The following is a 15482-nucleotide window of genomic DNA, read 5'->3' as shown; positions in this document are numbered from 1 at the left end:
CCAGACTAGGGGTTGAATTGGAGCTATAGCTGCCGGCCTAAGCCACAACACAGCATCACAGGATCCAAGCCACATCTGCAACCTACGCTGCAGCTTGTAGCTTGCAGCAACGCCTGATCCTTAACTCACTGAGCGAGGTCAGGGATGGAACTCAAATCCTCATGGATACTATACCGGGTTCTTAACCCACTGAGCCATTATGGGAACTCCTGGAGCCCCCATTCTTGACAAGAGTAGCTGCACCCTGGCATCCTCTGGGTGTACTCCGTACACTAGCAGTAAAGACAGGTCTTTTCAATGTCCTAGGACTTGGAAGGAAGACTGGTGGGTGAGAAGCTGCTCCCTGCTGTCCACCACCAGCTCGCAGTGGGAAGAAGTTCAACTTCTCAGGCGATGTGATGGTAGGTGTGTGCTCACTGCCACTCAAATTTGACATGGTCCAGCCCAACAGCTCAGGCTCTCCCTGTTAGTGATGGCATGTTAACTCTCAACCCAGTAAGGAAACTGCTTACATGAATCATCACCTTTTTAACAGGGCTCCTCACTTTAAGCAAAGGCCCTGCTTGAAGCAATGCTATCAGAACCAACCATCTGTGTCCTGCCTTTCATAATTCCATGTTGGACAAGATTCCTGGATCAAGTACATTCAAAACGCTGCAGAGCAACAGCTGAAAGTACCAGATGACGCAAGGAAGGAAAGTTTTCCTTTTCCCTGGCTCCCAGTGGGGGTATCTCTAGCCCCAAGTCCTCTGGGGTCACGTCTCCCACCAGCTTCCAGGACACTGAAGGAAAGCTGCTTTTTCTACTGTGTCTTACATAAGCAAACAGTATTTGAATTGGGCATTGAATGCTTTGCTGATGAAGTTATTCCTGATAAATAAAAGCAAAGAGGCAGAGCCACAGCTGAGCCAATCTGGAGACACTCAGGACCCAGGCAGGACCTAAAGCTTGCAGGAGGTGCACATATGGAGCACAGCCAATTTGGTGAGCTAGACCCCCAGAGGAAAGAGTTTCAAGTCCTGGTGTCCTTTGAAGATGAAAATTTTTACACTCTTGTGCATGTGAACAGTATATGGCAAAGAACCATATATTGTAATAACAACTAGCAGCAGCACAAAGGAATCCTGAGCCTTAAGCAGAATTATTTTTAATTTTTTTTTTTTTTGTCTTTTTGTCTTTTTGTCATTTCTAGGGCCGCTTCTGTGGCATATGGAGGTTCCCAGGCTAGGGGTCTAATCAGAGCTGTAGCTGCCAGCCTACACTAGAGCCACAGCAATGCAGGATCCAAGCCGCGTCTGCAACCTACACCACAGCTCACGGCAACGCCGGATCCTTAACCCACTGAGCAAGGCAGGGATCGAACCCACAACCTCATGGTTCCTAGTCGGATTCGCTAACCACTGAGCCACGACAGGAACTCCAAGCAGAATTATTTTTAACAATCAAAGTATCTTTATGCATTACCTGGAAAAATCAACATTTTTTTTTAAAGGTGCAAAAAGTAGTCATAGAGAGAGAATCCATTCAAGCATAATGTGGATCAGCCCCATGATGCTATATATACTCAATACCATGTAGATTAAGAGCTATTAATTATAAGGATAACTGTATATGAGAAAAGCTTGACGGCAAGCAAGTCAGAAAGGCAGATGGTGCAGCCCAAGTTCATGTGTGTGAGATATCTGCTTCAAAAGGAGAAGTCCCATGCAAAGTGACGAAGCCACCAAAACCTCCAATATAATCTATTCATTCTCAGTTCAAAATGAGAGACAAACCACCACCACCACCACGTTTTATTTTACTCTGAAAAAAGAAAAAATAGTGGCAAGTCAGTTAAGGACATTTGATTACTGTAAATCACACCCATCCTCAGTCTGGCTCTTAGCAAGGCCAGCAGGAGCAGAAACGGTCCTTTAATGCCCTGGAGTGTCTCTTACTCATCTAATAGGAAACAGACTTTGGAGAATATAAGAAATACCATAGTTTAGTTTGGAGTATGTTTTTGTTTTGTTTCTCAAATACCCTTTTGTCATTTTTAAGAGCCCTTGTGGGCTTATTTAATGCAGCCTAAAAGTGAAATTGTTTTTAGAGTAAAGCTGGGTAAATGGAATCAGCACTAGCCAAGTGTAAATGAGAATGTGAACAGAGGGAAAACTAAGGATTAAAAAGCAGAAGAGAACTATGGGGGAAGATGACCAGAAAATGTCTATGCTAAGAAAAGCAGAAACATGAGACTCTGCTCGAGAGAACTTTGAGACAAATCATAGCTTGACTTCACTCATCTGTACACATTAACCCTAACGTTTGATATGCAAAGTGTCAATGGCTAATGGTTACCACTCAATTAAAGTCCAGAATGCCACTCTATAATGAACTTTCTGCAAAGATGTCCAACCTGGAAGCCACTAACCACAGGAGTACTTAAAATGAGCACCAGTGACCAAGTGCTTAAAATGTGACTGGTGGAACCAAAAGAATGAATTTCTAATTTTAATTTCAATTAAGTGTAAAGAGCTGCATGTAGGCTTGTCTAGATAAGAGGACTGTGATTAATTTCAAAGGCTTGTTTAGAAAAGCCACTTCATTTTCACTTCACTTATGCCTGATAGATTTTGTACATATGAATTAAGTAAGAGTCCATGATAGACACAGTCTGCTATTTGCTCCATCTCACACTTTTTGCTCTTATACTGATCCGGCTCATTATTAGTTTAAGGTCTCTCTGCTAGATCATAAAGCTCCAGAGGGATGGCACTGGGCCTGTCTTATTCACCTCTCTAACCTAGCCTGGGACGGGGCCTGGCCCCTTATACACTCCATAAACACTTGTTGATTAATCAGCTATCAGAGAAGTCAAAAAGGAAGCACGTTCTGTGGAAGGATTATGCATAGAAAGATGCTCCTACAAACCCGAATCTTATTTTAAAGTCCACTTCCAAGCTGCACAGATCAATAGTCTTCTTGATAGATAACCGAATCTTTCCGCACTTTAATTTCCTTTTACTCATTATTCACACAAAAGTCAACAGTTCTCACCACAGGATTTACATAGTCAATATTACCTTTTTGGTTTAAAAATTTTGCTTACTTCATGATTTTCCTAAAATGAATAGCTCCCAAACCAGTATGTATTCCTTTTATTCTTCCCCGAAAAACACTTCGAGCTCACTGGCACCACTTATCTGACATTTCATACACTGAACCCTGGGTACCCAGATTCAAATTGGTTTAAAATGGTCTATAGCACCACTCTGACTGCTTTGCTTACAAAGCAAAGGATATATATATATATATATATCAAAGCATATATATTTGTATATAAAACGTGTGTGTATATATACGTATATACACAAATACAGGCACATGATACACATACATATCTACACAAACACAGGCACTCTGCTGGGTTTCCAATTATCAAGCCTTTATCATGCATTCTATTTATCTACCTAGCTCTTCTCGTAAAGTCATGTAATTAGGGTGGTCAGAAAGAAATGGATCAGAATTCTAGCTCTTCTGCTTTTTAGACATGCACTCTTGGACAAATTACTTAGACATTCTGGGCCTCGGTTTTATATAACTTTGTTGACAGGATTAAATAGTATCTTGGCTAGGAAAGCAACTACAAAAGGGCAGATGAGATTTAAAATGAGCAGGAATGTATACATGTAAGGATAACCTGACCCCCTTGCTGTACAGTGGGAAAATAAAAAAAATAAAAAAAAAAAAAAAAGTAAGGATATCCCTAAAAAAAAAAAAAAAAATAAAATAAAATGAGCAGGACCTGAAGGTTAAAAGCAGATTTAAGGGCAAGCTACTTGTCAGGGATTGAAAAAACAAAGGAAATTGACAGGACACTGTAAACCAGCTAAAATGGACAAAAAAAATAAATAAAAAACATAAAAAAAAAGAAAAGACAAAGAAAGAGATATGTTACAATCTTAACACAACGGGAGAAGAACTCGCTCTAAAAAGACATTTCTGTCCCTGACAAATATTGAATAAAAGGCCTTTCTTTGCTTCTTTGGAAATGGTTTAATTCAGGCTACCTTGGCAGAATTACCATAATTTATCTATAACATTGGTGAATCTGTCATCTGTTTATCTTTAAAGTACATTAAAGATCCTAAGGCCACTGACTATTCCACCTCCAAACCTTACATTTGGTAAATCTGATTCCTAACACCTTCACCTATTTTAGAGCTTATTCAACACTCAGAGGGCATTTACAAATAGAACCCAAGTACACAACAGCTTTAATAATTTGTATAAAGAATCCAAAGGAAGGCAGCAATAAAGAACTCCTTTAAAAAGTTGACCTCTGTATTTTGTGTCTAGACCCCCTGGGAGAGAAGTACATAAAGAGTCAAGATCCTAGGAAAGATGTCAACAAGAAAGAGGGTCGTGCCCTCGGACACTCATCCATACCTCAGCCTCCTGCAGGGTCCCGTGGTTCAGGCACACCATGTCAGGGCAAGTGATGGGAGACCCACATCCTTCTCGAATTGCCAGCTGCATGTATTGTTTCAGACACTAGAAGTTAAGAAAAAAGACAATTATCCACTGCATTACAGAAGCTCCAAGGTTCCATAATAGCCACTGCCTCTTCCTTAACTGGCGGTCCTGGGGCTTTGTAGCAGAAAACATAAGTTATCACAAGTGTGAATACTAAGAGCCATCACTCTGGCAAGAATGCAGAGACAGGCAATTAATTATATATGACTTCATTCTAAGACTACTGAGTTTATCCAAGGCAACAAGTCAAATTTCTATAGGCTCATGCATTTTATCGACCACAGACTGGGGAAAGAAGAAACATTCTTTTGCACTACTAGCTAAAGGCTTCTTTTTTCAATTTTTTCAATTTTTTCAATTGTTATTCGGGAGTGGGGTGGATTGGGAGGTTGGTGTTAAAGGCTTCTTTTTATTTTATTTTTTTAAACTTATGTGACTTCCCAGTTCCATTTTTACCCAGTGGTCCTCTCCCTCAAAATCTGCCTCAAACCCTGTGACCCTCATGCTGAGCTTGCCAAACGGAACTGAACTAAGATTAAGGCACTGACTAGGAATCATAATAGCAAATGCTCCTAAAAAGAGGAAATGTCAATTTTGGAGGATGAGACCCTCCCAGAACCACAGCCCTTGGTAGATGCTATGATGAGGAGGCTTAAATAGAACCTGGGAAAAGAAAAAAACGAGATGAGAAATGAGAAGCCCAAAGAGGTAGAACACCAAGAACAAACTTGATCTACTCATTGCCTACTGCACGTAGATCTTGGCAGTAGGGGGAAGTATGATTCAGATTGAAAAGGTCCAAGAGAAACTGATAGCATTATGAGACCTCTAACTCCTCTATCTTCTCTTCCAACCCACCCTGACATGCCCACAGTTCCCGAAGATAAAACTCTTCAGAAATCTGAAAGCTGGCTTCTCAATTTCTACTACATTGCTCATAATGGTAAGCTCTTTTCTTTTTTTTTTTTTCTTTTTTTGGGGGCTGCACCTGTGGCATATGGAAGTTCCCAGGCTAGGAGTCGATTCAGAGCTGTAGCTGCTGGCCTACACCACAGCAACGCTGGGTCCAAGCCAGTTCAACCTATGCCACAGCTCATAGCAATGCCAGATCTTAAACCCACTGAGCGAGGCCAGGGATAGAACCCATGTCCTCATGGATACTAGTCTAGTTCTTAACCCACTGAGCCACAACGGGAACTCCAGTGAGCTCTTTTCTATACGCATGATGGAAAAAAAGCCAAGCTCAAATGTTTAAGGAAAACACCACCCCCCAAAATATATAAGCATCAATAAATTAATGACCAAAGTGATGAGTAGTTATAATTTGGTTCCAGTTTTTCCAAATGTATACACTTAGTAACAATCTGCTACATTAAAAATATTGCTCTCCCACCAACCTTTTATAAAAGCTAAACTAGTAAATAAAATCCTATGGTCTGACTCCTATTGACATAATTGTGAAATCTATTTCCTTCATTGATTATCTTTATGCATTTTTCTCCACCTGAAAATAAAACTAACACTACTATATTATTTCAGAAAAAAAAAATCAGGTATTTGTCTGATTGAAATTAGTGTTGCGGAGTTCCTGTTGTGGCGCAGTGGAAACGAATCTGACTAGGAACCATGAGGTTGAGGGTTCGATCCCTGGCCTCACTCAGTGGGTTAAGGACCTGGCATTGCTGTGAGCTATGGTGTAGGTCACAGATTTGGCTCGGATCCCGCGTTGCTGTGGCTGTGGCATAGGCTGGCAGCTGTAGCTCTGACTGAACGCCTAGCCTGGGAACCTCCATATGCCATGAGTATGGCCCTAAAAAGCTAAAAAAAAAAAAAAAAAATTGAAATTACTGTTGCAATGTACAAATGAATTAGCAACTAGGGCAAACCGTTTAGACCAGATTTTTAATCTCTTTAAGTACTGAAAAACTCTCTTCTCCAAGGGGTATATTTTTATTCCAGAAAAAAACCTAGAAAATAACCTAAACATCCAACACAGAAAAACACATCAATAAATTATGCTAAATTCATGCAACAGAACGCCAAAGAATCAAGAAAACCACTTTCACAAGATGTTAAAGTCCTGAGAAAATGCTCAAGATTTAGTATGAATTGGGGAATAAAAGATGATTTAGTGTGAATTAGAGAATAAACAACATCTGAGAGCAGAGTCCTAAGTCATGCTTCCCTACAATTGATGACATATGGGTATAATATTTAACTTTCATTTTCTTGCTCAAGAGGAGAATGAACTATCACTTGCTCTAGGAGTTGCTGTGCCAAACATGGTCTCAGTATGAGGAAGAATGATAAGTAGAGAAAGCAGTAGCAACGAAATATGGGGAAGAACTTCAATGTAGAGGCAAAAGAGAGGAACTGCCATGGTGGGTCATGAAAAATAGTGTCCCACTCAGGGACAAATGAGTAGAGACAAAGACCTGGCCACCCAGCTCCGCTCTCCATCAGCCTTCCACCTGCCACAGAGATCCCAGCATTCGTGCCTTCATCTCTTCTGGCTGCCACTTAAAATTGAAGCAGAAAGACTGAAAATGTATGGGTTCTAGGCTCAAGAGGAAGCTATCCAAGAAAAACAAAGTGAATGGTGTAATGAACGTCAAATCCTAATATCCCAGCTCTAGCTTCAGTGCCACCCTGAGACAATTACCTGAACTACGGCCCAGACTTGCTTCCCTTAATTTTTAAAACGGGGACAATAATACCTGTTACAGTTACTTCACAGGGTTTAAAAAACTTGTACACACAAACACAAACCTAAAATTCTGTACACGAAAGCCCTTCGGATACTTGCAAAATGCAGAGTATTTAGTCATATTTCTACTCCACTTCACCTGGTCTTAGACTTTCAAAGACTCTGTGGGGAAACGTTCATCTTTTGGCCTTCTGAGATTATCCTTTCTCCACTTGCTTCAGGAAATGAGTTAAATCACTTGTGGGAGAGAAGCTCCATCAACAGAGCCGGTATGTATAACAGAACATCACACGCACCTCTCTTCAAGCCTCTCTGAGGAGCTATTTGCATCCATAGAAAAAGCTTAAAGTTAAACAGGAACTGAAGAGACTCTGTGAGTCTTTAGAGGCAAAAAAAAATTTCATTTCAACTTACACTGCAAATTTGCAAAGCTGAAATCTAAGCTTTCCCAAGAGCCTATAGTGGATGTTCTATTTGCTAAGATAATGCTCTTAGGTACACTGAAAGCACAACACATAAACTCAGTGAATTTTGAAGCTCCCCTCCAAGACTCTCCTGGCCACAAGCTTATGTAACCCATGATTTCAGGAGAAAAGTGAGAGCTGTATACATTGACCACAGGGTGTAAGTATATATATATATTTTAATTCTGAGAAACACTGGTTCAAGATAGAGGTTAGTAAGTAGCTAAGTGATGCTAAAGCACAGGCACCTGGCCCTCCATCACTACCACTATGCATTTCTATTCAAAAGCAAAGAGGGAAAAGAACCAGTCCTAGTTACTGCCTCTCACTAGATTTTTGCGTATCTTAGGTTTATTATATGGCTTCCACTAGCTTTCACTAAAGTTTAATCTCAAACCCACCCTCTCTTCTTCACTACCTCTGACTAAAGCCCAAAAGAACCAAAATCAGGGAGTTACCGCTGTAGCACAGCTGAAACGAATCCACCTAGTATCCATGAGGATGTGAGTTCAATCCCTGGCCCCACTCAGTAGGTTTGGGATCAGGTATTGCCAGGAACTGTGATGAAGGTCACAGAGGCAGCTCAGATCCCACGTGGCTGTGGCTGTGGTGCAGGCTGGCAGCTGCTGCTCCGATTCAACCCCTAGCCTGAGAACTTCCATGTGCTACAAGTTCAGCTCTAAAAAGAAGCAAAGAAGGAAGGAAGGAAAGAAAAAGAAAGAGAAAAAAAGAAAGAAAGAAAGAAAGAAAGAAAGAAAGAAAGAAAGAAAGAAAGAAAGAAAGAAAGAAAGAAAGAAAGAAAGAAAGAAAGAAAGAAAGAAAGAAAGAAAGAAAGAAAGAAAGAAAGAAAGAAAGAAAGAAAAGCCGAAAGCATTCACATGAACCCCTGTGCATGTTACACAAACCAAACCTAAGCAAAATGGTTAACAATTTTGGGAGCAGTAGCATCCAGGCTGGACCTTCTCATCCCTCGCTCAGCCATGGGTGGGAAAGAAGAAGATGAGGATGGAAGTATTTAAGGCTAAAATTAGGACAGGCCTTGAGGACCTGTTCTGCTTCTTATCATTCCCGGTACAGTGCTATGCAGTAAAATGGATTTAATAAAATGTAGACTAACACGTCTCTGCTTCAGTACATGATTACATCACAATGTCTCAAGTGTGTTCTAAATAACATCTCTTATTGAAGCCAATATTCTGTTTACTCCAAATCAGACTATGATGTCTGCACACGATCCAAGAATAAACCCTCCTTTGTTGTTTGCTGCTGAGTTAAATTATTAGTACAACTCAAGATGGTATCTCTCCCAGTCCAAAAGCCTTTAAATACACACAAAGCATCCTGATTTGGAAATGTGTAATGGTTTGAAAAAATTCAAATCAATCAACATCCTAACCAGGCAGTACGCCGTTTCCTGGTAGAGTAGGATCCTACAACTTTTTTCATACAAAACCCTTTTCAGAAACCCTGGCGTTTCACCCATCACGTTATTCCGAGTGACAAGGATCATCCTCATATCCCCTCTGCCAACCACAAAGGACATCAGAGAACTGACAGGAAAACCTGGCACCAGATGACTGATCCAATAGCAAGCCATGACTACGGTTAAAAAGAGACCACAGTTTTACGTTTCTCATCATTAAGCTTCTCTTATTCAAGAAAACCTTCCTTGCCTTGTCCCCTAGTCTGATGGGATGCCCAGCCTGTCTGCTCTCACAGCACCTTGATGCCCAGCTGGGTACCAAGGTGCATTCTTGGGAGCCCATGAGTTCCCTGTGACAAGGGTTTTCCCCTATTTTGCATTTATTTAATAATATTAACGAAAGCAGGGAACACTCATTTCCACTCAATTTTGATGTTCACATCTGTGTGGGGTGCAGTCCTATTTTGCCAAGTACGAGTGCTTTCATGGTCACAGGCAGATGAAAAAACAATGGGAGTTTCTGAGCCAAATCACCATGAAATCTGTACAAAGCACCATTTTTAGTGATTCCAACAGAGAAAAGCGGCAAGATTACCGAATTACCTCTTGTTCTTTGGAACATGCCAAACCTAGAGTCTGTTAAAAGTGATTTAAGTAGAAATTAAACATCCTCCATCACATTAATGTTAACAAATTTTATGGGCCTATAATTTTAATATCCAGCTTATTCTGATGTTCGTGTTGTTTCAGAGATATAAGATTAAATGTGCTTATACCTCATATTATGTTTGTATAAGTGTCAGCGTGACGAAAATAAAAATAATTTTTATATATCCCAGTACTGAGGTTCAAATTACTTTCCCCTTCAAAAGGAATCCCTATAAACCATTAAAAGGAGAACGCTGTGATTCTTCATGGCAGCAGGGCTGGTGGTGTGGCATTTCCCTCCCAAGGATGTATCAGAATTCCTAGGCCCTCCAAAGAGAATTTTACAAACTATGCAACCATCTCCTCTCCCCCGAGTCTCCAGAAGACTTGAATTTCCCCCCCATTCACCAGTATTTCCCATCAACACCTTAGGTAACACCAGATGTTCACAACTCAAGTACATTGTACATGGAAATCATGCAGCGATTATCACCCGCCATTGCATGAGACTCTGAACTTGCTTGTCTCTCCAGCACCCCTGGAGTTCCTTCAAGGTCTGGATCATATCTTATTTCTTTTCACATCCCATAGAAACACCTATCACAGGACCAGGTAGTGGTAGACACTCCATCTTTTGTGGGAGCTGGAAGCATGCATCTACCACCCATCAGCTTTGTGGCGAAAACTCCTTCAGCTGCAAGTACTGAAACATATACACCCGCCCCACCCACAGCCTTCCTCCCTTCTCTCCTTTGACCCACATGAGCCCAGTCCACCTTCCAAGGCCAACTCCACATTTTCTAGTTCCTATTCCCTGCCACTTTTCAAGAAATTTACTCTACTGATTATCCATTTTCTTCCTTTTCCTCCCTTCTTACCCTCTCTTCTTCCTCTATCCCTCCTTTCTTCCTCCCTCTCTCCCTTCCTTTCTTGTCTTTTTAGGGCTGCACCCTTAGCATATGGAAGTTCCCAGGCTAGGGGTTGAACTGGAACTGCAGCCACCGGCCTACACCACGACCACAGCAACGCAGGATCCGAGCCGCATCTACAACCTATATCACAGCTCACAGCAATGTTGGATCCTTTACCCACTGAGTGAGGCCAGGAGTCGAACCTGTGTCCTCACGGACACTAGCTGGGTTTGTGACTGCTGAGCCATGACGAGAACTCTGCCATTTTCTTCCTCATTGTGGAATTTTTCTATTGGGTTCTTCTAAACATGTTTAACCTAATTAAAGAAAAATAATAATAAAGCAGCAAAGAAAAACAGCTGTCCCTGACTCCTCTTGCTGGCTGTACACTGCCTTCTCCATTCCTCTTCTCTTCCGTCAAACATGTCAAAGAGCTGTCTGCTCTCACTGCCCTCACTCCTTCACCACCCCCATCACCGTTCCTCCCCTACGACTGAGCTGATGTGGGTACTAAAGTCACCAGTGGCCTGCATGTCAAGAAATCGTATACACATTCTCGTTCTTGGGACCTCTCAGTGGTCTAAAACCCAGTGAAGCACCCCCACTCTGTGGAACCTTCTCCTCCCTCTGCCTTTAGAACTGCACACTTCTCGGACATTCATTCTTCCTCTCTGGCCATTCTTCCTCAATCTCTTTCACTTTCCTCCTCTCAATTTTTAAACGCCACAATTTCAGGAAGGGATCTAAATTCTTTTCTTTTCATACTTTCCTTTGGGTGGCCTCATTAACTAGGTATAACTAGGTGTTTATTTGGTCCACTGCCTGTTTTCTCTCAGGTCTGTTCCCCACTTCCTCTTCTGCTCTGTGACTCAGGGCATATCTCCCCAAATCCTCCCACCCCTACCCCAGGTTCAGGCAACCCCCCATCTACATTCTGTCTCTATGGATTTGCCTATTCTGGAGATTTCCCATAAATTAAATCATACAATATGTGGTCCTTTGCGACTGGCATCTTTCAGCAGTAGAGACGTACTTTCATTTCTCCTAGCTATATGTTTAGGAGGGGGTGTGATAAGTGATACTCTATATTTGTCTTTTGAAGAACTACTAGACTATCTTCTGAAGCAGCTGCATCATCTTACATTCCCACCAGAAGTATGAGCATTCCAATTTTCTTCAAATCCTCGCCAGAACTTATTATTGTCTCTTTTTTTTAATTCTAGCCATCCTAATGTGTGTAAAGTGGTTCTTCACTGTGTTTTTTTCTTTTTTTATAGTTGATTCATAATGTTCTGTCAATTTCTGCTGTACAGCAAAGTGACCCAGTTATACATATACATACATTCCACTTCTAACATTATCCTCCATCGTGTTCCATCACAAGTGACTGGATATAGTTCCCTGTGCTACACAGCAGGATCTCATTGCTTATCCACGCCAAATGCAGTAGTTTGCATCTACTAACCCCAAACTCCCAGTCCATCCCACTCCCCCTGTCCTACTTGGCAACCACAGGTCTGTTCCCCATGTCCATGAGTTCATTTCTTTCTGTAAATAGATTTATTTGTGCCATATATTATATTCCAGATATAAGTGATATCACATGGTATTTCTCTTTCTCTTTCTGACTTACTTCACTTACTATGAGAATCACTAGTTCCATCCATGCTGCTGCAAATGGCATCACTGTGGTTTTGATTTGCTTTTCTCTGATGTTAATAATGATTTGAGCACTTTTTCATGTGTTTATTGGTAACTTGTAAATTTTCTTTGAAGAAATGTCTATTCAGACCTTTACCTATTTTTAATTGCATTTTTATTATTGAGTTGTAAGAGGTCTTTATTCTACATATACCCCTTATCAAATATGATTTGCAAATACTCTCCCCCATTCTGTGAATTATCATTTCACTTTCTTGGTATCTACTGAAGTAGAAAGGCATTTAATTTTGATGGAATCCAATTTTTTTTTGATTTGTTCATGCTTTGCCTAACCAAGGTCATTAAATTTTTCCTATTTCCTCTATTTTCTTCCAAGAATTTCTTCAGTCTTAGCTCTTACAGTTAGGCCTATAATCCATTTTGAGTTAATATCGATCAATGGTATGAGGAAGAAGTCCAACCTCATTCTTTTGCAAATGGGTATCCAGTTGTCCAAGCACCATTTGTTGAAAAACTATTCTGTCCCCTGTGAATTGCCTTAGCACCCTTGATGAAAACCAAGTGATAATAAACATGAGAATCTACTTCTGGACTCTCAGTTGTATTCCACTGATCTATCAGTCTGTTCTTTTGATGGCATCACACAGTTTTGATGACTCTAAGGCTGTAGTAAGACTGAAAGCAGGAAGTGAGTTCTCCAACTTTGCGCCTCTTTTTCAAGATGGTTTTGGCTATTCAAGGTCCATCATATTTCTATGTGAATTTTAAGATCAGCTTGTCAATTTCTACAAAGAAGATAAGTTGGGATTTTGATAGGAATTGTGTTGAATCCATAGATTCATTTGGGGAATACTGTCATTTTTAACTATATTAAGTCTTTTAATCCATGAACATGGGGCATCTTTCTATTTAGTCTTCTTGAATTTTTTTCAACCATTTTGTAGTTTTCAGAGGATAAGCTTTGTACATCTTTTGTTACATTTATTCCCAAGTACTGTATTTCTTTGATACTGTTATAAATGGAATTATCTTAATGCCATTATCATATCATTCTTTGCTAGTGTTTAGAAATAAAATTGATGTTTGTATTTTGTATCCTGAAACCTTGCTGAACTGGCATCAGTATTTTTAAACTCTCAAAGTGATCCCAATATGCAACCCAGTCAGAAACACTAGGTTCAATGCCATCCATGCTCTCAAGCCTTAAGAAGGAAGATATGTCCATTATCACTGCCTTTGTATCATCTTGGAAAATTCAGAGGCATGACCTCCATAGGAAGGAAGGGCTCACCTCGAACCAACACCATCATAGAGAATACATGCATCAACTAATTCCAGAAAAAATAGTAAAGGAAGTGTAAAAGGGAAATTATATATGCAAAATTTAAATATAAATGAATTTAGGAGTTCGTCGTGGCTCAGCAGAAACAAATCCGACTAGGAATCCTGAGGTTTCAGATTCGATTCCTGGCCTCACCCAGTAGGTTAAGGATCCGGCATTGCCACGAGCTGTGGTGTAGATCGCAGACTCAGCTTGGATCTCATGTTGCTGTGGCTGTGGTGTAGGCCGGCAGCTACAGCTCCAACTGGACCCCTAACCTGGGAACCTCCATATACTGAGAATGAGCCCCTAAAAAGCAAATAAATACATAAATAAATGAAAATGAAAATTTAAAGTATCTTTAAATACATTACCCCAGGAGTTCCTGTCATGGCTCAGCGGAAAGGAATCTGACTAGCATCCATGTAGACACAGGTTCGATCCCTGAACTCACTCAGTGGGTTAAGGATCCACCATTGCTGCGAACTCTGATGTAGGTCACAGATGTGGCTCGGATCTGGCATTGCTGTGGCTATGGTGTAGGGTGGCGGCTACAGCTCCAACTCACCCCCTAGCCTGAGAACCTCTATATGCCTAAAAAGACCAAAAAAAAAAAAAAAAAAAAAAGGCTTTACCCCAAAAATAGTGCTGCCACTTTTTCTGCCAAAGTGTACTCTAAGATTCACCTTGTAAATCTGAGAACAGACATTCAATATGGGAGATTAAATCTGGGCCCCAGTCAAAAGTACCTCCAGTTCCCACCAAGCAAGAGTGATCAAATGCTTCTATCTTTATCTCAAGTGATCATGAAACATTTAAATTAAGAAACTTGGTGACAGTAATAGCTCTAAAGAGAAATCCATTGGAAATGCTGCAGCCCTGGCCAGTCCTCACAGTGAAGTCTATTACATCTGCTAAACTGGAAGAACATTTCAATCAGAGTAGGGACCAGGCACTAGGATTGGAAAGACCCGCTTCCGATTCAGTAACGCTGCAGTTGACCTTTCAGAGGCTTTCCCTTCTGTCCCACTTGTGCTGCCTTTCCTAGCAGAGGGAGGCCCAATTCTGACAGTAGTTTTAAAGAGGTGCCCTGTGCCTAGTGCTATCTTACCACCTAGTATGTCCAGAAAAGCAACCTCAGTTCCAGAACAAAAAAAAAAAAAAACTAAGAAGGCTTGCCAAGTTTACATCCTTCCATTTCCTCCAAAGAAACATTAGACCTCAGAGCTGCCAGACCTCAGCTGGCCCCAAGGCCCTGGCCCACAGGCCCAGGACAGACAGTGAGAATAAGCACACCCTAGATAACACATCAATAGATTTCACTGAACTCATTTATCACTTTCTTCCTCCTCCTCCTGTGTCCCTAAAGAGTCCCTACTTGAACTCTTAAGCAGCCCTTCCGATTCTCTCAGAAAGCACATAGGTCTCAGCAATACAGAAAGAAACAAACCTCAAATTAATAAAGGGTCAATAAACTCCTTTAGCCATGATGTAAGGCTATGCAAGTTATCTGCATAAAATATAACCATTCAGGAGTTCCTGTCGTGGCTTAGCAGGTTAAGAACCTGACATAGTATCTGTGAGGATGCAAGTTTGATCCCTGGCTTCACTCCACAGGTTAAGGATCCAGCATTTCCAAGAGCTGCAGCATAGGTTACAGATGTGGCCTGGATCTGCTGTGGCTGTAGTACAGACTACAGCTGCAGGTCCAATTCATCCCCTAGCCTGGGAACTTCCATATGCCAAATATATATATATACGACTCAGCCACTGTAAGCACACAACTGCAGAATGCAGTATTTACATTCTACTAAAGAATTCACAGTGCATT

At 41.0% G+C, this 15482-nt stretch overlaps 1 protein-coding gene across 8 annotated transcripts in view; it reads right to left on the bottom strand.

Annotated features, from left to right (window-relative positions):
- RNF144B (ring finger protein 144B) overlaps positions 1-15482 on the bottom strand; it is a 172994-nt gene that overhangs the window by 30885 nt on the left and 126627 nt on the right. For all 8 annotated transcript variants that reach the window (XM_021100236.1, XM_021100234.1, XM_013977461.2 and 5 more), the window contains one exon: positions 4429-4533. In XM_021100236.1, coding sequence (XP_020955895.1) covers positions 4429-4533 — 105 coding nt within the window. The remainder of the gene's footprint in view (positions 1-4428; positions 4534-15482) is intronic.

This window comes from Sus scrofa, chromosome 7, assembly GCF_000003025.6.
Source record: "Sus scrofa isolate TJ Tabasco breed Duroc chromosome 7, Sscrofa11.1, whole genome shotgun sequence".
NCBI classification, from domain to species: domain Eukaryota; kingdom Metazoa; phylum Chordata; class Mammalia; order Artiodactyla; family Suidae; genus Sus; species Sus scrofa.
This window is presented reverse-complemented; position numbering and strand designations above follow the sequence as displayed.